Source organism: Salvia splendens, chromosome 15, assembly GCF_004379255.2.
Source record: "Salvia splendens isolate huo1 chromosome 15, SspV2, whole genome shotgun sequence".
In the NCBI taxonomy this organism is placed as follows: domain Eukaryota; kingdom Viridiplantae; phylum Streptophyta; class Magnoliopsida; order Lamiales; family Lamiaceae; genus Salvia; species Salvia splendens.
In genome coordinates, this window is record NC_056046.1 from 21006520 (window position 1) to 21033376 (window position 26857).

General features: G+C 37.1%; 1 protein-coding gene and 1 pseudogene across 1 annotated transcript; one reads left to right on the forward strand and one right to left on the reverse strand.

Annotated features, from left to right (window-relative positions):
- Nucleotides 1-9219: 9219 nt before the first annotated feature.
- Nucleotides 9220-10677, reverse strand: LOC121766850 (annotated as a pseudogene).
- Nucleotides 10678-24566: 13889 nt separating this feature from the next.
- On the forward strand, nt 24567-25328 carry LOC121766851. The gene has a single exon (XM_042163086.1). The coding sequence runs from the start codon at nt 24567-24569 to the stop codon at nt 25326-25328; it is 762 nt and encodes a 253-aa protein (XP_042019020.1).
- The last annotated feature ends 1529 nt before the right edge of the window (nt 25329-26857 follow it).

Consider the following 26857-nt stretch of genomic DNA (forward strand, 5'->3'; position numbering starts at 1 on the left):
TCAGTCATGGGGTCCCCGAGTAGATGATCCCCATGTCGTCCTTCCAGAGCTTGCAGAAACAAAGGCCACAGAATAGCCATGGCGTTTTCATGATATTTCGACCAGTTGTGGAACCATTGAAGCGCGCGGCCGTCAAAATTGATCACAGCCAAACCCACCTTCGATTCATCCAGTGTCAGATCCGCCGCAAAAAATGGTCACTTCGCAGAAGCCATCCGCGTAGATCCTCCCAAGCAAAAATGGGGAACCCAACCTTCGATTGGCATGTCGCAAAGTACTGCAATTTTACCAGAAAAACACCAGCAGTCAGAGCAGTATTACCCCCACCAGAATCCATAAAACGGGACATAATCTCGTTCTGTTGGGCTTGAAGTGCTAAGAATTCCTCGCGCAGCTCCATCACCGTCAGATCGCGCATCTTGTCGAATTCCCCGCAACGGCGATCAGCCATGGCTGAGACAAACATCTCCTCAACGCGATGCAAGCCGCTCGAGCTTGTGTCCACCATTAGATCGTGAGGACTCTGGATACCGCTTGGTACAGAATTGAGGTCTCTGATGATAGGAACGGTGAGCGAAATTGCACCTACACGAATAGAACTACTCGCAGAAGAATAGGGGAAGGAGGAAATTACATTAATTCATCAAAACATAAGGGAAATAAAATCAAAGTCCAGCTCTTATAGCTGTGTATGCATACGATCTAACAGACTAAAGCCAAGATCTAACTAACTTGATTCTCTACCACGCGCCCCTGGTGATCTTTTCCTTGATTTACCCACGTGTGCATGCATCCACGCACTCGTTATTTAGCTATTCCACTTCATGCGCTTATTGATCAACTAATTCATGTATCACTAAGAAACAGACCTGAACACTTTACATAATTTGGAAGTGAAAAAATAGAAACACGATCTATTCACAACTAAAACACTTACCAAGTTCTTGTTGCGTAGGAAAAAATATGGCAAGAAGATTGAACAAAATGGTAAGCCCTATTCTCTGCCCTAAATTTGGTTCAGATTTAGAAAACAACTTACTAACCCTAAATTTGATAATGGCAAGAAAATAAAGGGAAGATATATTAACAAAAAAGAGTTAAAGTTGACTAATCTGCCTATTATGATTATTGGTGTGACTTTTAGGTGTCTCTATTTTCAAAATTTCTACAGAACAGATATTGAAATAGATTGAATTTTTTCTTTTACTAGCACGAAAAGTGGGCTCGTCAGATTAAAGCCTGGCCTCTGGAATAGGCCCTTAGGTAAGTCGGATATCCCTTAACGAAGGGTATCCGCTCTGGTATAATTATCTGAACCATGAAAACTTTTAACAGCTCATTACAAATGCAAAATGTTTTATACTTGATGGTAGTATCTGGTGGTAGCGGCGTTAGAGTTTAATCGCTTTCCAATGCGATAAAAATTTTATTTCTTTCTACTTTGAATGAGCTTGGGCTCGGTTGTGTTAGCTCAAGTGTGTATCAATGAGTATACTTACTATTGAGAACATTACCTACCCACTAAGTGCCTTTAACCTCTTGAGTGACCCCCCTGCGCCCTAATACATTGAGTTATTGCGAACTGGGAAATAAAACATTCTGTTAACTATACTCATATTGAACATGCTTTTGTATAACAGCCTTTATGAGTATACCTCTAAGTTTACTTCAAAGTGAGATTCATATGCTTGGAATCGGATATGCAATACCTATGCTTGAGTTAAAGTCAGTTTGTCATAATGTGTAACTGTAAAAAAACCTTAAATAGAATATCAAGGCAAAATAAAATATAACATTAAATCATAATGTGATATAAGCTTAAAAGCTTAGTCATAAGCCAAAAAACTGATATCAAAATCAAGAACCAAAAGATTGTCATAACTTCAAAAAAAAAGCCAAATATCTATATGGGGATATTTTCAAAAACATTCACTTTCTGTCTTTTAACTGCTTCATAATTAGTGTCATCTTCACATGCATCAAACTCTATATCTAAAGATCTCTTCACTTAGCCTTCAATAGTCCATTTACAATTGTTGTCATTCTCTAAACCGGACAAATCTGGAGTAAGAAAGCTTTTCACAGAGACCCGTAAAGGACTAAAAAATAATACCAAAATCAAACAAATAAAAGAAATAATAATAATTGAACTAAATACCTCAACAAGATCATCTCCAAATAATAGATCAGATAGCTTCACCACAGAACTAACAGGTGCTACAACAACACCTTTAGGCACATATTTTTCAACAATTTCCAAATTTTTACTATTTTATTAACTGTAAATGGATTACTAACTAGAAAATCAAAATGATCCTTTAGTCGGAGTGAAGTTTAAACAGAAAATCCTGTCCCAAAAGCTTGGCCTCTATCTCCTTAGGAACACTATCAGTTAAATAAACCTGCAACAAAAAAAAATGAGTTAATAAATATAGAACCTATAAAAATCAAAAGATTCCTTCAAAAATGTACCTCATTTGCATCAATAACTTCATCAACTGTCCTTTCAAATAACTGAAAAGCCTCTCTATCCCAAAGTAAAAGTGTAACATTGCTAGTGGCATCTACAATATTTAGAACAAATTTGTACCTACAAAAGATTCAAATATAAAAAACAATACTCCCTCCGTTTTTTAGAAACAGAAACATTTGGAACGACATGAGTTTTAATGCACAATTTGTTAAAGTAAGAGAGAGGAAGAGAAAAATTGGTAAAGTATGAGGGAAAAGTGGTAAAGTAAGAGAGAGGTAGAGAAAAAAAGTAATGGAATTAATGTTAGTGGATTATTGGGTCCGCTATATTAGGGAGGTTAAAGTGGTATAAGAGGTAAATAAATTAATGTATAAGGGTGTAAAGATTTCCTAAAATAGAAAGTTTAAAAATTGCTATTTTTAAGGAACGGACTAAAATGGAAAGAGTTGTTATTTTTAAAATACAGAGGGAGTAGTATAATTCAGATTAATCACACTAATCAAACTAAATAGCAATAAAAAAAATGAAATGCCTTTGAGTGGTATAACCAAAAGTCTTCTTACAACGGACACAATTATACTTCCCAGGGGCAGCTTGCTCAATCTTTTCAAACAAATCTTGCAAGACTCATAAAACCACTGACCGCAGTGACATTCCACAGAAACAACCCTTCCAAACACCCAATAGTAACCACTTTGTGAGTGAGAATAAGAAATAAACTAAGTTCAGAATTTAATAAGTAAGGTAACAGAAAAAATGGTAAAAACTATCTAAAAACAAATATAGACTACCTGAAGACATAAGACATCATTCTGGCTCTTGAGTTGCAGGCATCAAACTCACTACTTATCTGGTTTCCAACCTCCCCTAATGACACAATCCTCATAAAAGTTAGATCCCCATATATCCTAAAATAATAAATAAAAATAAGAATGTTAAGTAATGACATAATTTAATTGCAACACAATTAAAAAATGAATAACTACTGTTATCATACCTGCTTCTAAATTACTTAACTTCACTTATGTCAGCATTGATTAAAACTTGGGAGGAATTAAAATGTGTAGACACACGCATCTCACCTAAAAATAGTAGAGTAATTGATATAATGATTAAAAAAAAACAGAACTGAACTGAACACAAATGTAAAAACAAACATAAACATAAAAATTATTTAAACATATTACCGGTAAACATATTTGGCCGGCAAAACTGAACTATTATAATAATCAATGGCCCTTTACTTTTCTCCAACTGTGGAAGATAAGAATCAACATTTGTATCCCAAATAGTGCAAAATATCCCATTGTGGCTGCAATAAGAAGAAGTACATATCAATAAAATAAAGAAACCTTGATATATTAATGTTATAGTAATAGTTTTCAAACTTACTTCTCATCAGGAGTTTTAATTTCAATAAGTCTACACTTAGGCTGCCATAGAACTCTCCCAGGTGCAACAATTACTCCTATTACATCTGCAATACCAAACAATTAATTTATGCAAATATATAAAATAACAGAAAAACAAAAAATATGTAAGATAATATCAAAAAATGTTTCTTCAGTATTTTTGTCAAGCTTTGCTATCTCATCAAAATTATTGAATGAAAACATAAATACTGGAATTTAGGGTCTGTGACTTCAAACATTTCAGTTTTTGCAACCATGGTAAGCCTGAACTGATGATTGGTGGTCTTGTTCTTGAGATTGTTTGGCCTCACAAGAAAATTTCTAATGCAAAATATCCCTCCTTCCCTCAGTTTAGCTACAGTTTTCTGGCATGAGCCCCCAAGAAATGTGGCTTGAATTCTAGTACCCTATAATCACAAATCCCAAAATTTAGAGAATGACAAAATATATGGTATAAAAAACTGAAATTATTCAATAGTCTGTTTTACTTATATTGTTTATGTCAATTATAACTCTGATTTTGAATATAAACTGAATTTCAGAATACGAAGCACTCAGAAAACATAACACACGTTCGTGGAACACAACTTCCAAAGTCTTATCATTCTTATCTCCAGGATTGTTCTCCTAAAGCCGGACACAATGGACCTTGATAATAGAAGTAGGCATTTTAGGAAGAAGATTATTAATCAAGGTAATTAAAGGTGCCATTCTTTGGTTGGAACTTTCTGTCTGTAAAAAGAGATATTGAAAAATAAATAAAAGAATAAAATCATATAAAGGATTAAATGGATATAGTAGTTAATGCGGCTTCATATCATCTATTTTCCTGTCACTACTTTATCATTCCAGTTTTTAAATGCCGCTTCTATATTTTGCAAGAATCATCTTAAAGAACTTCAAGAAGAATGAACAAAAAGAACACAGATTGCATGTAAAAACAAACAGAATGGATAAAGAAGAAATAGGAAAATATAGATCATGAAGAATATGAATTAGTGATGAAGAAAGAAACTGAGCTATTTTTCTGTATATTTTGCTTTTCAATATAATAATTATCAATCACTTTCATTATATTTTCAATCAAGATTTAATCGACATAGTAGATAATTAATGTTGTCACTTCTTTATAATTACAGCTTTATAAATCCAGTCAATGAATACAACAACATATTTTTGCAGAAATCATTAAAAATTTTCAAGTAGAATGTAAACCAAAGAGCACATATTGCATGGAAAACTGGAATAAGAGGTTAGTACATGCATTAGGGTAGAAGAAATAAACTGAAATATTTTTCTATGGATTTTGCTTTCTGATTTCGACTGAGAGAGAGAAAGTAACTGATTATGGGAGTGGTAGGTGAGGGGTATTTATAGGGCTCCCTTCTTTAGCTTGTGGCTAACAAACAAAGCAGGTTTACCATAAAAACATCATCTTGAGTGACCTTTTGTATAATAATCAGAAATAAATAATAGAAACAAAATCAAATAATAAAAAATTACTGAAAATCTAATACAATTAATCTAACAATTATTAATATAAATACTTACAAACTAATATAAATAGTAATAGAATAAAAATGTCTAAATCGTATATACAATGTATATGTACAAATATATAAGTTAATAGCACTTAAACTGAAATGATATAGTATTAAAACAGCATGTCATAAATTTGGCCCATTAAATATTATCAGTTCCAATCAATATAGCCTAAATTAAGGCCCAATTCATTTATGCATTTATTAACCTATTCTTATATTATTTATATGGGACTTAATAAGTCGTATATCAAATCTAAACCCTAAATAACAACTGTATCTCTCACTCTTCAGTCCGCAGAAAATTAGAGAAAAGAAGAAGAATATAAATAGGCGCCTCTCACTCCTCAAGGTGCAACATCATCCAAGAAGCACAAATGTCATAACGGGTGTGGCCTCCCTATATCCTACTCTACTGCATCAGCAACAAAACAACATATCTATAGGAATAAATATATCAAGGCACGAAATACACTGTCTATGGTGAATGGATGCAGATTAATTATTTACCTACTAAGATTTCTATCATCTATGTCCATATTTTCCAAAACATAGTTCACAAAAACATTTTCAAATAGTTAGAATCTAAAAGTTTTACAAATAAGAAATTCAATAATAAGTCCTAAATCTAATTTTTGCAAATTAATTCATATACCTAATATATCATTGCTCTAAATATTGACTAATATACATCCAAAACAATAAAAACTGCTCTGAAGATGTTAATCTTTGGTGGTAACCAGTAAGCTTGTCATATTTAGTATGATGATACAAACAAATTGGAATTTTCAATACATAAAAGAATTTTGAAATTATTTTAAATTTAATGGACCCAGATTTCTGTTAATTAGTGCCCTGATTGTCCATTTTCTTTAGAGAAACGAAATTAAGGGATCAATATATTGCCTACCGTCTGCAAATTTATATATATCTGAATTTAGGGTTGACACATCTGGATACTGTTCATAATTTTTTTTCAGGGACAAATTGCAATTGGAAGTAAATTGGATGACAAATAGTTTATTTCATAACTGCATTAAGGTAATTAATACTTTTACAGTTTCTGATTTTCATTTAAAAAATGAATTTTAGACATTTTTGGATTCATAAAAATTAAAGAAATGAATTTTAGACATTTTTGGATTCATAAAAATATGCATCTAACATATCAAAATTTTCTTTTTCAGACAAATTATTTGAAACTTGGAAACTGAAGAGTGAATTAGTCACAACTTTGGAAGAATGGAAAAAAAAATAGATATATTATAATAGAATAGTGGCATTTTATATCAAGCCTATGGAAGGCTAACAGAAATAGGTTGCAACCCTACAGAGAATTATTGGTCCATACAAAACTAATCACACATACGATCCACATTAAAAAAAACTGACTTTTACGACAAAATTAATCTAAGATGCTAGCAAAATTTCATGATGTTTCCCGCCCAAATGTCGGCCCATTGACACTTCTATAAATTTTCCAAACAAATCTCCATTTATATTAGTATAGATGTATATGTGATGTTTCTACAATTAGAATGGTCTCTTATACTCTAAATTGCAATAAGAAGACATTATTAATTGATTTAGGAATATTGGTCCCTAAATTTAAAAACTTTGACCGAATTTGGTACTCTATATTTTCCATGAACATAAATTTTGTTTGCAAAAATAAAGAACATAGCTGTGTAGTGGAACTAACATGAAATCAGTTTTTTCTTCAATTCAAGGAATTTCACTACAAGGGATGAGTTCAGGATTTTTGCGGCCAAAATTTAAGTTCATGGGATATACAAAATAGGCCAAAGTTTGTGATTTTATGGACCAATAACCTTTTTATAAATTTACTATTTATCATTTTTCAGTTGAAATTTCTTATTTTAAACGATATTAATTTCATATTTAATTTTTGTATCATGTTAAATGCGTGTAATCAAATATTTTATGTATTTTATCATGAAATTTCAAATCCTAAGCGATTATATTCATTCATCTAATTAATATTACTTGTCAAACACATATTTAGTATGTGTAGTAAATATTTTAAATAGGAGACTCGATAAAGTTAAGTGTACCTAAAATCAGAAACTTTAGCATAATTTAATTATTTTCTAAAATTTTAAATTTGATTGCAAAAATCATGAACTTATTTCTTGAGTGAATTTCCCATGAATTGAGAAAAATACTGATTTGGTGGGAATTAAGTTCATGATTTTTTAGGATAAATTTAAAGTTCTTGGGAATATTTTGACAAAAGTTTATGATTTTAGGGACCAATACCCCATTGATTTAGTATATAGGAAAATGGAATATTAATTTATCAAATCAATAATATATCAAAATCATCCAATAAATAATTTAATATGATACTACGATATATCATACCAAGGAGAGATTGTTCAAGCTTGGCATTACCGGAGTTGAAGATGGTCATTGCGCTCTTTGTATGGAGAATTCAATACTATCAACCACGTCTTCTTCAGCCGCTAGCTCTCCAGTAGCCTTTGGAGGTTGATTGCTTTGATCTGCTTCTTTGACAAGCTGTAGCAAGACTTGCTTAATCCACGCCCTCTCCCTAGATCGAAGTGGTTCCCTTTTCTCGCCTCTCGATTGTCATTCGTTGCACACTTGAGTACAAGTTTACTAGCTGTCGCTTTTGTTTGCTGCTTGTGTATGCTTTTTTGGGTTGTAATCATTGTGTTGTTTTGTTGTGTCGTGTCCTTGTGTGCCATTGGGCTGTCTTGTGTCTTTGTTTTTGTGCTTTTGTCTCGTTGTTGTTTGTGCTGGCTGTGTTGTTCAGACTGGCTCGTCGTCGCAGGTTTTTGTGAGCTTCTTCTAGCTCTTTTTTTGATGTTATTAAGTTGAAATGCGCTCACCATTATTCAACGGTTTGAGCATGTTTGATGCATAAAAAAATATATCATTTTCTTTGTTTTTGCAGTTAAGAGTATCTTTATTTGTGGTAGTATGGTCTTTCTTTTATTTTGCTGAGAGTTTTGTTGATGTATTTATCTTTCTTTTTTGTTGAACTTATATCATTATATGAGGTGAATCTAATTTTTTACTAATAGTATTTTTTTTACTTTATCAGTTTTATTTTAAAATTCATGTTGTCAGACTTTTTTTTGGACGGGACAATAACAAAAAAGCCACAACACTAGTTGAACACATAACTAAGGTTAGTTCTAGCAATGAATGCACGTAAATTTCCAAGACTGGATGTTCGAAGATTTTAAATTGACACAATAGCATGTCTATATGCACTATATTTATAATAATTGTCGTATAATGAGCTGCATCTATCTTTAGTAGAAATTCAATATAAAAATATTGTCGTATAAGAACGTCTACTTGAATAAGTAAACAATTACCTGAAGTTATAGACAATGAAATTGTCCAATCTACTCATTTATACGTATTTTGTAAAGATGAAGTCGAAGATTTTCCGACAACAAAACACTATTCGTAACATTTTTGCGATATAGGATTGACGGTTTGATCCCTCATTAATTTGTTTTTATTTGAAAAATTCCTTGTTTTTCGTAATGAAAATGGAGGCCACAAGGTTGCGCCTTTTATTTTAGCTATAATGTGAAAGTTTATGATTTTAACTATCATAAGAAATTTGTAGTGCTATTGGTGTACCATGGCACATAAATCATACTAATAGACAAAACTATGCGTGACGGATTCAACTAAAAACGTAGGTTAAATAAAATATAGGATGAATTGTTGATGAACACAGCTATTTTTGGCAAATATTTGCAAAATGTATTGAGCACTTCACAGTAACTTGGATGTTATTCTGCAGTGTTTTATGTGAGCAACTTGAGACATTCACATCTGCAACCTATGCTCAACTCAAATATACACAACTACCTCTATAAATACCTATAAATTGTTTCGCAGAAAATAAACTGATATTGGCATCAATTTTCATTTTCATGTTACGCCTTTTGTTCCGTTGTTACCAATGCACGTCACGTGTACTAAATAAAGACCAGGGACGAAAACAAAGAAGGCCGACCTGCTCAATAAAGCCCCAAAATCTTCCACCAGGCAGCTCCAACTAACGCCCATATCACAAGCTGAATTAGAGCCATTGTTATACCCAAAATAAAAACATGATGAAGATCTACAAAGCCACCTGCAAATCAAAAAACAAAATAAAAATAATGTGAGTAAAAACATCGATCTTTTCGTCCCGTTTTTTACAAGAAAAAAGAAGCATACCCCCACAGTAGACTGCAGCTTGGCCACTGCTATAATGTGTTATTGCACCGAAAAGATTAGTGTTATAGGCCAAAGACAACGCATCGAGTAAGCTCGGGACTGTCGCGGCCAACTGCATGCCAAGAAAGGCGGAATAGAGTGCCCCAACATGCGCGGTTTGGCTAGCAAACAAGTAGTGGATGAAGAAGTAGGTTATTTGGAGGAGGCTAAATGATCCGAACCAGCTGAGCGAGAGCGATTTAAGAAAGGTGGCGATGCAGTCTGACAGCCACGGTATGACACCAAGAACAGTCATCAATCCCGACCAAAGCTCCAAACCAAACCACTGTATCCCAAGCTTGTGTCTCATTCAGGCAATCTTCCCATTCAAGCACACCGGTTAGCAGCAGCACTGATAAGCCTATCATAGCCGCAACCACACTAGACATTTTCAGAGCTTCTCTGCACGCAAATGGATTTGGTTGGAGACGTGGTTAATAAGAAACAAGAGGGCCAGCTAAACTAAGTGCATGTTTGGTGGGCATGTTAAGATAACACCAGATAATTAGAGTAAGAAGGGCTTTTGCGCCTAACATGGGCCTCATCTTATCTACCAAACAGTCAAATAAGCCCATATAACTCATAATATCTTAGCCTTATCTACACTACCAAACAAGCATTAAGTGTTGACAATTGCTTAACCTGTGATCCATAGTGAAACGGTTAGCACCAATGTTACTATCATGATCCATTCATCTCGCTTGATGGGCCCCATCTGTTCGAGCTTTTGGCGTGCCATTGCAGGGGCGTCGGGGGTGCTCTTGATCTCCGGTGGATAAATCTTGTACAAGATTGCGGGAGTTGCCAAAACGGACACTAACACGGGCATGCTCGCTATCTTCAACCATGTTACCCATCGATCTGCGATCTTGACACCGAGGCTTTCGGCTAACTTCACACATAGCAAGGTCTGAGCTGCGGCGGTTAGGAAAAACGCACTTGTGCAATTGTTGCTCTGCCATAAATCCAAACGTAGCATGCTTTGTTAGTCATTGTTGCATATACTTCATCTGTCTCATTCAAAATGAAACGTTTTTCCTTTATGAGTTATTCCATTAAAAATAAACATTTCCTAAAATAGAAACGACATTATCTCTACTTTTTCATTTCTCTTACTTTACTATTTTTTCATTAACTCACGAAACAAAACTTGCATAAATTTCGAGACAAAACACTACTAGTATTCATTGCTATGATGATATTTTGTACATAGGTGCAAAACTTGCATAAATCCATAAATCAAGAAAAATATGACCATCAAGTATGTCATTTGGTGTAAAACAATTTAAATCAAATTTAATTCTCTGCAACTAGTACAACTAAGTTGTTTTTTTAATACCTAAAATGTTTTTGATGAATATATTTATTTATCAAAAAACTGGGTCCTTAATTATCTGAATTATGATTTAGTTGAAATGAGGAAACAATGTCCTCTTTCCAACCTTTAATGCTTTACTCAATGAAGAACCTAAATTGGGCTAAATTAGTTAGGTATACGAATAGTTAACAAACATTAGGCAGATTTTTAACATGGTTTTGTCCATGAGAACGATCTCAGACAATCGCAGAGGCATGTGTCATTATTTAAACAAGCGATATCATTGTCTAAGGCTCTAAGCACAAGCAAATACATTATTTAATTACGATTAATAAAAGTAATTTACACGTTTAACTATCCAAATCCACTAATCTACACGAAAAGGCTGTAAATAAATGGATAAAACGGCAGATCAATGAAGCACAAAAAACAAAAATAAATATTACTACTATAAAAAGAAAAGAAAGTGGATGAAACAAATCTTAAGGGGGTATATATGAAGCACTAAAATTAGGAATTATATAATTTATCATTTTTTTTCACACTCAAACTAATAGCAATAAACCATGTTAAGAGTACAATAATCGCAATAGAAGAATTCCATTTCAAAACACTTTTTTGACCTAGTGAATTCATTTAATGACAACGCATCAAAATCATGCGGATATAATTAATTAAAAACAGAATCGGCCTCTACCATCAATCCATCAATCCGACACAAAAAAATGGGAAATCAAAAAAATCCATAATGACACAAAGAAATGGGAAATCACAAAATCAATAATGTAATAGCCAGATTCATTTTTTCTACATTCCAAATCGAAACTTTTGATCTCAAGCATTAATCATTTTTTTACTACTACTATTTTAGTATTTTAATAATTATGACATTAAATTAAATATAGATTCACATTTTCTATTGGTAATTAATTAAAAGACCATAGATTCAAATTCGAAACTTTTGGTCTCAAACATTAACCATATTATATTACTACTATGCCAACTCACACACACGCGACTCACTTGATTCTGTGAGGACAGGTGGCTACTCCAGGAAGCGACTGTCGGCGGCCATGCAAACGAGGGCAGCAATGGCGGCAGCAGCCTCGGCTGTGTGGTGGCGGCTCAAACCCTAATTATGGTTTTGGGCGTGTCATTCCGCCATTCATAGTCTCGGTGTTTCATTTCGTAGATTGGTTGTAAACAACGTTCATAGTAGGTAACACAATCGGTTCTTTGTAGAAGAAAAAAATATTTTACAACCTTGATAGGCTTTGTCTACCAACCATGAAAGGTTGCAGTGTCAATCTGCATGTTTCTTTACCTTAGAAAATAAACGACACTAGTGTGTTATAGCACTAAAGGATTTAACTGTTGAGATAAGTTTTCTTGTTATTTACTAGAAGAGGAGGTCTTGATGATTGTTATTTCTTAATCAATGTTGACATAACATTGAGCATACGATATTGATTATGAACTACTTTGATTTATCATATGGTAATGATTTTTCATAATAAAATCCTGATATTGTTATTACAATGAATCGTTTGGTAGGTGAGTCCAGTTTGATAATATCCATAAGAGGTTACAAAACAGCTTTATGGTTCAAAAACTCTACCGATTGGTATTTATTACGGAATAATAAATAAAGTTGTCGACCTAGACAACTCTTGGAAAAAATTATTAATTAATTAAAGTCTAATAACCGATTTAAATTAATTAATGAATAGTTATATCTTAAATACGAGAAATACTCCCTCCGTCCCAGCTAAGGTGACACGTTTTTTTCGTACGTGTTTTGGGAAAAATGATAATAAATAGTTAAAGTGGAGAGAAAGTAATGTAAGACAGAAAATACTATAGAGTATAGTTTCTTCTACATTATTCTCCCTCAAGATAACATCCAAATTCTCTTATCTTACCACCATTATCTTTGTATTCGAAAGATCTTCGCTACCTTGCATTCCTCAATCGGAGTCCAGAGGGGATAGATATGGTCGTTCTACGGAAACTGCGTAGAGGCAGTGCAAAACCGGCGACTTGCCGAGTGGTATGTCGGCGGGTCGCAAAGACCGACCAGTTTTCCAGAACTGTTCCAGCAACCCAGCAACTCACCGAGACACCCAGACGGGTTGTTTTTGTGTTTTTTTCACCATTTTGTGATATTTTTAGCGTCTAGAATAAATACTTAACTAGGAGTTGTGAGAGATCAGCTTTGAAAATTGTAAAACTGTCAAGACTCCATTTGAGAGCATTCCACTTCATCTTTTGAAGATTTATCCAAAATTCCTAGTGATTGCATTTTAATACTCCCTCTGTCCCATTAGAAATGAAACGTTTTCCTTTTTGAGTTTTTTTTTTTTACACACACACACACATTGGAGTTCGAGATACATTGGCAAGCGAACCAGCCTTTTCCAGCCCCTCGTGGTCCCACGAACTAGCCTCTCCCTTCCCCTCGTGGTCCCTCGAACTAGCCTCGTCCTGTCCCTCGTGGTCCCACGAACTAGCTGTTGCACCACCCTCAGACGGGTCCAGGCCAAGCACCGGCCTCTCCCTTTCCCTCGTGGTCCCACGAACTAGCTGCTGCACTACCCTCAGACGGGTCTCGTGAGAGTAAGCGGACCACCCTCAGGCGGGTCCAAGCCTGAAAGTAGACCACCCTCAGACTGGTCCAGGCCCGTATGCTTGCAAAGTCCCAAGGCAACAAGCCTTGGGCCCACAGGGAAATTAATCCCAAGTTGCGCCATCCAGGATTCGAACTCAGGACCTCCTGGATGGCGCCATATCCTTGCCTCCCTCCCTTTTTGAGTTGTCCCAATAAAAATGAAATGTTTCCTAAAATGGAAAAAACACTATCTCTACTTTTATTTTCTCTTACTTTACACTCTTTTCATTAACTCACATAACAACACTGCATAAAATTTCGTGCCGGAAACCAAATGTTGCATATTTATTGGGACGGAGGGAGTATATTGTAGGGCTTAGATTGGATGGTTAAGGTACGCAATTCTAGTTCTTTTATTGTTATTTTTGTGGAGCCATTAGATTCTTGCTTTAGTGAAAGTTACCTTTGGTTTGTCTGTTTTGTAGAAGGCCTATAGGTTCCAAGCACTTTCGTTATCTTCCTTTTCCAACATTTTTATTATTTCAATTCTTGTTGGGTTATTTAGGTATTTGAAATATTTTTGGAGCATGTTTGGGCAAACATATGTGTCTTAAATCCCTAAGATTCATATTATGGAGCCCAAGGAGTATTGGGTGCCACCTAGGGATGTCAATGCAGCCCGCAACCCGTGGGCTGACCCGAATAACCCGCCAAATTTATAGGGTTAGGGTTTAAAATTTCTAGCCCGATAAAATTACAACCCGATTAGCCCGCACCCGATTAACCCGCAACCCGTTAGGGTCAGACCCGAAAACCCAATGGACTGGCCCGAAAACCCGATAAAATTTCTATTGTTCTATTTGTTTGACTCCTAATTGGACAATTTCATTGATTATTTTTATAATATAGATAACTAAAAAATAACATTCATATTTTATATTAAACATATAAATTATATATTAAATTTTTATTAATATAATAATAAATAAATAAATTAGAAACTTCTAATTCATTAATAAATATTTAAATTTGTAAAACATGTTTTAAAACATGCTTTAAAATATTTAAATTTATGTTTTATTTTACACAAATCTCAAATATTAGTATTTGATCATGTTTGTGTTTGAGTTTAAGTATATATCTCAAATTCATCATAATTAAATATTTATATTTTATAAATATAACTAATTTTCGTCATTATTTATTGGATTGATCACATGTTAATTTTATCGGTAGCAACCCGATTAACCCGCTGGGCCAGCCCGAAACCCGAGCGTTTAGGGTTAGGGTTGAACTTTTATAACCCGAAAAAACCTCAACCCGATTAGCCCGCACCCGATTGACCCGCAACCCGAGTAGGGTTGGCCCGAAACCCGGTGGGCCGGCCCGATTGACATCCCTAGTGCCACCCACCCAGTTATCTAGATTTCGAACCTTCTTCCAATTAGTGATATATTTGAAGGCTATTGATGCACTATTTTTTAGCACTGCAACTACTTGCAAGTATACAAGGCATGAATAGTATAACTAAAGGTCAGTACCGGGATATCGAACCAAAGAATATAATTGCAACTGGCTATCATGTACTAAGCGTAAATTAATATCTAGAGAAACAAGAGTTTTTGTGTGAATTAATTAACTAGGCACAAATAAATCAAGCAAATACGACAAAACATTCAAATAACCAAAGTAAATCATGCAAAGAGTGGAATTCCAAGGATATAGCTTTGCACAATTATGGTTTACACTAAACACAGTTATGATACCCTAGCAGAGTTCATGCATTACCAGAACGACTCACATAAGTGTTGCCCATGCGGCACAAAGTAGGTTACACACTAAGGTCGTCAATCTTAGATCCTCAAAAGTTCAATTAGACCCTCAAGATGTCCTTGAAGGGGTTGGCAGCGGAAGCGTGCATGAAATACCGATCACATGAATTTGATCTATTTAGCAGATTATTTAGACAAATTCTATTCGCGTAATTATCACATGTATCATGCTCGTAACTTGAATTTAAATCATGCTTTAGAACAAATAAATCCTAAAACATGCATACTACGGAGTCAACCAATTTACCTTGTTGATTCTCCAAAGAATCGAAGATGGCTTGCGTCTTCTCCACGTGAAGATCTTCAGAACTCAACCTCGGATCTTCTGACTGGTGTCCCAGACTGTATACTGATATTTGTGTGGGCAAATCTCACCAGAATACTAGGACTCGAATAACGAAGACAGAACTCTACTAACGGAAGAAGCAATTTTTGATCTCTCTCTCTCAAAAAGGAGGGGACGAAAATTTTAATGAGAATAATTGTTATCTTTTCTGTCTCCTTTATTCTCCTATTTATATTAAGTCACATATTGGGCCCAGTCAGGGATCTAAGGAAGAATTTGGACATGACCTCACCCAATTAGCTTTTACTAATTAAATTGAACCCACAATTTAATACAAGCTTATATTGGAATATTAAAAGCAGCCACTACAGAAGTAATATTGCACTGCCTTTCCAAATCTGAAATTACAAGTGTTCTGGGTTTCCTTTAATTTGTTTAATTCGTTTCCCGCGCTTAATATAGAAACACCCATTAATTAATTAATGTCTGCTACGGACTTAATTAATTAACATATTTTAATCTCCAAGAGTGGACTTAGCAAGAAACTCTTATTTATTATTCATAGAGTAATCAAACTCCAAATAGTTAGGTTATGAATAATAAAACCTTGTTTCGAGCTCCTCTTGTGGATGTTATCAAACGAGACTCTCCTCGCGCGCAATTCAATATAATAGCAATCCTAGCACCGCCAGATAATGATCACCACTACCCAATATACCTGGATCGTTGGGTGACGAAAAACCCACACCTTTGGTAAGTCAAAGTAGTAGATACTCAATATCGTATGCTCAATGCTAATGTACATTGATTAAGAAATTAGTTATCAAGACCTCGTCTTTCAATAGATAGCATAAAGACTCATCTTGCTGTTAGATTCATTCAGTGCTATACCACATCAATGTCATCATATTTCAATAAGGCTTAGAAATAATCGGACTGACATTACAACCTTTCACAATAGGTAGTCTAGGCCTTTCTAGGTTGTGAAATTCTTATTTTTCTTTGTTCAGAACTGACCGCGTACCTTAGATTGAGCGCAGCCCACAACCGGTCTACTAAAACATAGACTTAGACTTTGTTATGTTGACTTATACATTTAAATATGCATTAAACACCCATTAAATGTAAAACATAACAACATTACGACAAAAATAATCTGTTGCATTCATTGGAAAATAATTATTATAGTTTTACAGTATTCAATCACTCGAAAGGTGATTTCTAGTATACAAACCCTAACAGTCCTCACTCTCAATTAACAGTGTCGTTTTAAGGAAAGCTAATTATAGCATCAACTAAGCTCTTCTAACTCGCAAACCTCCTCTCAGGATTATGTTGCATGTCAAAGATCAACACAGAATGTGTCACTCAAACGTGAAACAATTATCCAACACATAGAATAGAAGCATGCAATGAACAAAACGGATACCAAAAACTGGAATTATATAAACCAATAAAAGTTACTAACACATCCCAAGAATTCTTATAGTTTAGCTACTCATAGACAAAAAACTACAAATTAAAGTACAAAACATAAAGAAAAAGTATACAAAACCCAAGGATGAATTGTTGTGCAATCTTTAGTCTTCTCTTTCCTTGCTCCAATCTCCAAGGATGGTCGATGGAATGATGGATGAAGGAATTAGGGTTCAAGGAAAAAGATTCAATGTGTGAATATTTTAAATTAGGCTATGGGGTATATATATGCTTGAAAAAGATTTATACTTGGTAAAAAGTGTCTTCCAAGTTGGAAATTTCGTGCTCCATAAGTCAAGGAAAAGATTTGGCTTCACAAGGTAATAGTTTCTTTACTTCCTTGACGCCTAAATTCCGCACTTTGATAGAAATGCGCGACTTTCGTAGAATGACCATAAATTTCTCCACAAAACTTCGATTGCCAATTGAGATGATCAAGGTACCAACGCGAAGCTCTTTCAAAGAGGAAGAGAATGGTATGTAGCACGCTCTGATCGGACTTCAGAATCACCGGCAAAACGTGTTTGAACTGGGACAGTGATATGCTCGGATTTTACACTATTTTAAGGCCATTTGTGGTCCGTTTTGAGCATCAAAGTTGCATTACATGTCCATTATTTGCATATTTTATCTATTTTGGTATTTTGACGTGTTTTGTGAGAAATGTGGAAAATAGAGCTAAAAAGGGCATAAAAACGTCAAAGTATTGAAGTTGGAGCAGAAGGAAACCCAGCTGACCGCTGGCGTGCGCCAGCGGTCGCTGAAAATCACTCATGAACGTTCTGACTCTCACCCGCGCCCGCTGGGCATGTTCGCGCACGACAGCCTCTTTTCAAACTCAATTTGTCGGTGTTCTGTAGAGAAAATTATGGCCGTTCTACCAAAGTCGCGCAAAGTTGTCAAGTGCAGAATTTTAGGCGGAAATTCAAGAAAGGAAAGAAGACATTACCTTGTGAAGCCAAATCTTTTCCTTAACCTATGGGGCACGAAAATTCCTTAATTACTATCACTTGGAGGAAACTTTTTACCAAATATAATATCCGTTTTGTTCTTACTTCGTTTCTTCCCTAAGTTGTTGGATAATGCTTCACGTTTGAGTGACACATTCTGTGATGATTTAATATAACTTGCTACATAATCGTGAGAGAAGGTTGGCGAGTTAGGTCCACTTAGTAGACACTACAATTAGCTTCCCTTAAAACGATACCATTAATTGAGAGTGAGGACTTTTCAAGGGTCTTAGGAGCTTTTGGAAGTTACGGATCTAGGATTGACAACCCTAGTGTTAGTAATCTACGCTTGTGCTGCATGGGCAAAACTTAGGTGACTCGTTCTATCGAAGTATGAACTGTGCTAGGGTGTTGTAGTTGGAATTTGTATAATCATAATTGTGAAACCACTATTCTTGGAATTCCATTCTTTGCCTAATTTATTTGCTTTGTTTTATTTGTTTTTGCTTAGTTAAACCAAATCTCTTGTTTCTCTAGATAGTATATGACGCTTAGTACATGATAGTCAGTTGCAATTATATTCCCCGTGTTCGATATCCTGGTACTGACCTTTAGTTATACAAGATCTACCCTGTATATTTGTAGGTATTTTTAGTGCTAATAAAAAGTGCATCAAGTTTTTGGCGTCGTTGCCGAGGAATATTCTTGCTTTAAGCTGATATTATAGAAAGGTTGATAATACTAATTTAGAGTGTAATATTATTTAATTTAAGCTAATAATATTATTTCTTTTGATATTTTTGAGGTATTTGAGGAGAGCAGGAGCAACAACGGAGGTGTATGAATATTACTTTAATTTTCTTTTTAGGTTTTAATTTTTTTTTGGTTTCTTTAATATATATATATATATATATATATATATAGTTTTTTTGTTAAGTTTATTTTCGGTTTTCTTAAAAAAAATTATAATTTTTTCTGTTTAGTTTTTTTCATTTTTCTTTAAAATAAAATATTTTACTGGAGCAGGGTCAGCGGACCGCTGAGTTATTTTCAGCGGCCCTCCGAGAGAAGAACGATGAGGACAGATCCACAGCGGTCCGCTGAACAGTAGTCAGCGACCGCTGAGGCGAGTCAGACACGAAATTTTACTTAAGGTATGTTTCCTCTTTTCCTTGTTTCATTCTTTATCTTTCTAACCCTAACATCCACTTCTCCTCTCTCTTTAAATTCTATTTCTCCACATTATTCACACACCCACTCTTGAAATTTGCTCACCTACTCAAATTCTTTGGATTCTATCAAATTGTTCTTGTGCTCAACTGCCAACCAATGCAAGGTACGTTCGTCTTGTAATTTCTGAGCATTGATCTTGAATTCTTTCATTGAATGACTTTGTTGTTGGTATAAATTTTGGTAGTTTGAATTGGAGTTTGATGGGGGATGATATACTTGTGATAAATTGTTGAATTGGATTTGTTGGAATTAATCATTGTTGTGTATCATTCTTGGGTGTGCTTGAATTATCCTATTTTTGTGAATGAAATTTGAACACCTCGTTGACTAGATTGTTTATACTCATAGTTCATGTTCATAGCATTGTGATGCTATTTTATCTTGCATGATTTGTCTATATTTTTGAGCTTATATTGTTTTGCATGATCTTGGTTTATTATTGGAAATTCTTGCAAATTATAGGGACATGTTAGACTGAGTTGCCTATGATATATAATTCCTTTCATCTTTGATTAATTATGGCTTGACGTCTTGATTTGATGGTTTGGTAAAAAGGTGCAAAATAGTGAATTGCTTGTTCGCCTTGAATCATGCTTATACTTTGTGAGATTTGAGCCTAATTTCTTTCTTGTGTGATTTATCTGCATGCATGTATATGTTTCTAGAACTTGCTCCTAGTCTGCCTAAGTTTGCATAGTGTTTAAGTTGATTTAGGAAGATGTTAGGCCATCTTTTCTTAGCAACTTTTATACCCAAATTTTCGACCTTCTCATATTTTTCCCTTTGGAGCCAACTTTTGATCCTTTAAACCTATTCTTTGGAAGCTATATAAATGGGGAATATTCCTTGGGTTAGTATAGTATTTATTATCTTTTGTGAATGAATTGGAGAGATAAGAAGGAAAGTTATAAAAAGTAGTGTGCTTAAACCTAGAAAAGTGCAAGCTGTGAAATAGTGAAAATTCAAAATGTGTGTTTGATCTAGAAATGATGCTTATGAGAAAGAAATGAAAAAGAAAAAGAAAGAAAGGTTGTAAAGAAAAGAAAGAAAAATGAAAGGATTGGAAAGTGAGTTGAAGGAGAAAAATAAGTGTTAAAAGTGTCTTAGGTTTTTAGAAAAGTGGAGTCAATTTTAACTCTACTTGGGATATTTTTATTTTTGAGTCACATTTTAGCCAAATATTCCTCACTTACCCAAGAGCCTACATTACAGCCAAAATAAAGACCTTTCAGACTTTTGATGCTTAATCACATCTAGTAGAGGAGGGATTAGACTTTGAGCAAGCCTATGGTAAACTTTGCATGATGCATGATTTGAGTGCCTATACACATTACCTTTATACACTTTGAGAGTGAGAGATAAATCACTTCCCATCTTTGGAAGTTTGCCACATGTGAGTACATGATTTCAAGGTGTTCCACGAGTTAGTAATGAAAATACACTAATAATCCTTGCTTGATTTAATTGCGTTAATTCATGTTTAATCTATTTTTTTCCATAATTTGAGGCAATCATGACATCTAGTCTTTATGCAATCCGTGCGTCTATTTATGTTTCTGTCACGACCACAACTCCCTAGTGATAGAGAGCGCAACTATAACGTGACTAAAATAGTCTCAAATAAAAGGATAAATATAAGGGATAAGTCAAACTCAAAACATTAATTCTGAAGGCGAAGATGGTACATAGTCAAAATAAAATCAGAGTATAATAACCGGGTTCATAACTCCTAGTACAAAGTCCTATTTGCAGCCGAAAAGTCCAAGACAAAGTAGCATGTGTGAAGACACACTACTTTGGGCTACCTATTGCTACTTGATAAGGCATGTTTCATGCATCGGTTTAAAGGGTAAAAAGTATGCTACTTGACCAGTTTCAGGTGGAAAGCGAGTGTTAATTGTGCAGGAATGCCGCTTGACCAAGGGCAGCAAGGCCAAACTGACCAAGCTGGCACAGAAGGCAGAAAAGGCCAAAAAGAGTATAGGTTGATCAAGTTGACGGTCAAACAGTTAGCCGGGGGACCACTGCGAAACAGAAAGAGGGCAAGTATATCCGATGCGCTGTAAAACGACCCTCAATCGGTTATCAAGGACCACTACATTCTAGAAGGAGGACATGTATCGACGGATGAGACGCGCAATCCCAGCAAGGACGAATATACGCTCCCAAAGTTGTTATCACAGCTGGAGGTTGTTGTGGAGAGCCTATAAATAGAGGGCGCAGCACCATAGTGAGGAGGATTTTTTCGGGTTTTGAGTTTTTTTTTGCTGGTTGAAGTTTTTCTTTTTTCTCCGTCTGTTCCTAGTTAGAAGTCTTTCTCCAGTTCCAAAATAGCTTAGATTAGACAATAGTAATGGTTAGCTAGAAGGAGAGCGACCGAAGGGAGCGCGACAGAGAAACCTAGATCTGTTCGGCGCCGTCTCAAGTTTCTGACCGAGGATCTCTTAACTTTATTCGCTTTCTTGTACTCTAGATTTAGTTGCCTAGTTTAATTTCGTGTTTGTTGCGTAGTTAAAGAATCGTCCTTGTTTTGTATTCTACATCTTCACAGTTTGGTTTTGAAATCTGAGTTAAAAATCAAAGTTATTTTGTTTCGGAATTTTTGTCTACTATTCTATTCTCATCTTTATCTTTAAAAATCCCAGATCTAGTGTTGAACTTTCATTATGTTGAATGGCAAAGTGTTTCGTAGATTCGTAGTGTGTTTAGGTAGTTAAATCTTTTGTTCCAATTTGTCGTTTACTTGATCAATTTGCTAATTTCTAGCATGATGAGTCACTTGATTCAGTAGTTAGTTTACATTCTGCCTAGTTTAATCCCGTAGTTTAAAACTCCCAACTTAAATCGTGGCCGCAGCCAAACCCTGTTCACTAAACACACACTCAACGCACTAGTTTCTTTGTGGCTGCTTTAATGTTAAAAGTAGGTTGCATGTTAGGGAGTTATAAATATTTTTGTGAGAGAGAGAAGTGCCTTGATCAAGTCGCAATGACATTTGCAAACTGATCCACCCGGTCGGTTATTTTTCCTTATAACTTGATCCGAGCAATTTATCTCCCAATCACCAAATGGCGCCGTTGCCGGGGAAACATGGTGTTATTACATGGATGTGTTTAATGCATAGGTGTAAATAGTTTTGTTTATTGCTTTTAATTTGTTTTTCCTTCTTTTCATGAGAAGGTACCACCGTGGAGGACAGTAGAATCATCCTCTCATTTACAGAAATACAAACGCTCAATGGCGAGTCCAAGAGGCCGGTAGTAACCACTCGTTACAGAGCCACGTTAGCAGTAGCCGAATCATCATCTACTGCTGAGCAACTGACCAGTGAGGAGGAAGGAGAGTTGTCCACGCCGATTAAACAAGAAATACCATTACTCGAAGAAGCAGAAGCAAAGATGGCCGTCGTAGACAACAATTGGGGAATTGGTTCTCTACACGCTCATGATGAGAAGGAGCCTACTCAGGCAATCACAGTTACCCGAGGAATACGGGCAATCGCAGTCAAATCAGGGGTGCTCGCGATGTTTTCAAGTTTCTATGGACTTCCAAAGGAATGCCCTTATGGCTTTTTGGAGGAATTTTGCAGATATTGTGACATTCAACCAGTACCAGCTGGATCCACGTCAGAAGATTACAGGATCAAGGCGATACCCTTCGTTTTGAAGGGAGATGCAAGAATCTGGTTGAGAAGGCTTCCAGAAAGCTCGATTAGAACCTTGGCCGAGTTCCGCATGATCTTCCTGGACCGCTTCTTCCCAACATCAAAGACAAGTGCCTTGAAGAGAGAAATTACAGAGGCGAGGCAGAAGTACGACGAGCCTCTCGGACAATATTGGGACAGATTCCATGGACTGCTGCATGCGTGTCCTAATCACAAAATGAGAAAGCGGGAGGTCTATTCAACCTTTTATGGTGGGTTGACTGTGGACAGCAAAAACGACCTCAATCTAGTTGCCCAAGGGGATTTCTCTGAAACCCCGTTTAGTCAAGCAAAGAATATTTTGGAGAGGTTGATCGAAGCAAAAAGGAGGAGAGGTGCACGCAGCAGAAGCGCGAAGCAACGAGAAGTTGGAGGCTCGATTTGAGCAAAGGGAGAAGAAGCTGCTAGAAGCCGTGGAGAAGGCCAGAGCACCTCCACCTCCAGCCCCTAAGGAGAAAAAGTATGTGCCAGCACCTCCGGAGGAGCACCATTATTACTACTGCGAGTTTCCTCCTGAGCCAGAAGCTCCGAATCAAGTAAACGTTGTCGGCCATTGGAGCCCAGATGGCCACTGGATCCAGGGAAAACAGAGAGATGCTCCATGGAGAGATCATCCAAACTTCAGGTGGACTGATCAGAGCCAAAGACAACCGCCTCAACCATCTATTCAGCAGACACAACCCTCCGAAGGGCAGCTCAATTGGCCTGCTCGAATTTAAGAAAGACTGAACACCGGAGGAAATAGAGGGTAGAGTGGTCAAGGCAACTGATTAGGCGGACCCCAGAGTATCTGGTCCAGGGAAAGTCAGCCCAACTGGTCAGGCAGACAACAAGAGGGAAATTGGGGGTACAAACATCAAGGCCCCCAGTCAAGCAACTCTGGAAGACAACCCAACAATCAGGTGGTGAGCTACGTTCCGCCACATCAAAGGAGAAATCCGCAACATCCAATGAACCAGCACTACCATCAGTCCCAGTATCAACTAGAGCACTATGGGCCGTCCGACTACCCTCAGGCCAGCCACGGCGGAGGACCTTCGAATCAAAGATATAACAGGCACCCCAACGAAGGTCCAGGAGATATTATGGCTCCACACCAGCCTAATGATGTGATGCGTGATATCCAGGAAGCACAGAAGGAGCAGAGGGCAGCGCTGGACATGCTTACAAAGCAACTATCTTAAGTTGCCATGTCTCTGGGAAAACTGAGAAGAAATGAAGGGAAGATCCCTGCCACGGTGCAGCCAACTGGGCGAGAGAACATCAGTGAAGTCTCCCTAAGGTCAGGGAAAGTATGTTTAAAGCCCACCTGCGAGTTCTCCAGTGTCTACATCTGGACCGCGCTACAAAGAAGAAGGAGAGTCCAGTTCCCTCGATCAAGCCGCTAGAGGAAGAGACAAAGGAAAGGTGAAAATAGGCAGCGAGACCTCAGGAGAAGGTCAAGCCCTACCCCTACCGCGGAATGGTGACCAGAAAGAGAGACGCCACGATCGATGTGGCCAGTCTATTCAAGGACGTGGAAGTCAAGGTGCCACTCCTGACGGCGTTGAAGATGCCCCCTATCAGCAAATTTATCAAGGACTACCTGGCGGGCAAGGTCAATGAAGAAGGAAGAATGATCACAGAGGAGAATGTCTCTGCAGTGATCCAGCAGAGCGACCTCCCATCAAAAAAGACCGACCCAGGGATGTTCATGCTCCCGATTTCGATTGGAGATATTCAAATGGAGCACGCAATGTGCGATTTAGGGGCGTCTATCAATGTGTTGTCGTATTCCATTTACAAGAAGCTGGGAGAGGCTAAGCTTGTCGACACCGACATCATGATACAGCTAGCCGACAGATCTTGCATTCACCCCGAGGGAATTCTTGAAGACGTGATAGTGAAGGTGAACAATTTCCTATACCCAGCCGACTTCTTTGTCATAAAAATGTCAAAGCCAGCAGCGAAGGAGTCTAGTGGAGTCTTGTTGGGAAGGTCGTTCCTGTCCACAGCCAGCACTATAATCGACGTCTGCAATGGGACGATCAGTCTGGACTTCAATGGAGAGCAATTCACTTTCTACATCGATGAAGCGATGAAAAGCCTGAGGGACGGTGAAAACGTGCACTCAGTGGACATAGTCGAGCCTCTGGTGCAAGAATATTTAGAGGAGGAGTTTCTACAAAGGCAATTCACAGACTCGGCAGCAAATGAAAAGATCGAGAAGGAAGTCGCCGACTAGTACGACGCTATGAAGGTTGGCGAGATGGATGATCAATCCATAGCAAAGGCAGTAATGGTACCCAAAGGTACGACCGCGGCCAAAGGCAGTAATGGTACCCAAAGGTTTCTACAAAGGTACGACCGCGGCCAGCTGGGTTAAGCAGAATAGCTCAACTATCAAGCCTTGAGAAGCTGCCTGATCAAGGCACCCAACTAAGAAGAGAAGCGGAAGGGAACCCCCTACCTACTGAAGTACCCACACCCGCAAAGGAATTGAAGCCGCTTCAAGCACATTTGAAGTACGCCTATCTGGGAGAGAATGAAACGCTGCCAGTAATCATCAACAATCAGTTGACCCAGGGGTAGGAAAATCAATACCTGGAGGTGTTGAGGCGCAATCAAAAGGCCAACGGGTAGAAATTGACGGATTTGGTGGGTATTAGCACAGACTTATGCATGCACCATATCCGGCTAGAGGAAGGAGCAAAGCCTCACCGTGACCAGCAATGAAAGCTCAACCCCAACATGAGGGAAGAGGTACTCAATAAGATAGTCAAGCTGGTCTCCATCGGAATCATCTACTCCATTCCGGATAGCAATTGGGTCAGTCCGTTCATATGGTGCCGAAGAAGGATGGAATCCAAGTGGTGAAAAATGAGAAGAACGAGTTGATTCCAACAAGACCCGTCACTGGATGGAGGATGTGCATTGATTACAGGAAGCTGAATGCGGCCACGAAGAATGATCATTTTCCACTACCATTCATTGACCAAATGCTTGAGAGATTGGCCGGGAAGCAATACTTCAGCTTCCTTGATGGGTATAGAGGCTATTTCCAGATTGCGGTGAACCCAGAGGACCAGGAGAAGACCACCTCTGCAATGCTCCAGGTACCTTTCAAAGATGCATGATGAGCATTTTCTCCGATTTACTAGAAGACTGCATTGAGATCTTCATGTACGATTTTACTGTCTATGGGAACACATTTGAGCAATGGCTTCACAGCCTAAACAGAGTACTGGAGAGATGCCGGCAGAAGGATTGGGTATTAAATTTGAGAAATGCCTTTTCATAGTCACGGAGGGCATTGTCCTAGGCCACGTCTTGTCAAGCAGGGGAATAGAAGTCGATCAAGCCAAGGTGGCGGTTATTGTGAAGCTCCCCCACCCCACCAACCAGAAGGAGATTCGGGCTTTCTTGGGCCATGCAAGTTTTTACAGGCGCTTCATCAAAGATGTTGCACGGATTGCCCAGCCCTTGAAGTGGAGTTTAAATTCTTCGATGCCTGCAAGGCCGCCTTCCAGATATGGAAGGATAGATTGATCAGTGCTCTGATCATCCGCGCCCCCGACTGGAGTCACCCCTTCGAGGTGATGTGGGACGCAAGTGATAATGCAGTAGGGGCGGTTCTGGGCCAGAGAATCGATGGAAAAAGCTATGTCATCTTTTACGCTTCGAAGACCCTCAATCAAGCGCAGAAGAATTATGAACTATAGAGAAGGAGATGCTGTCAGTAGTCTATCCCTTCGAGAAATTCAGACCCTATTT

Excerpts from the sequence above, each read along its gene's own strand:
- LOC121766851 (XM_042163086.1), top strand. The coding sequence starts at position 24,567 with ATGGTGACCAGAAAGAGAGACGCCACGATCGATGTGGCCAGTCTATTC.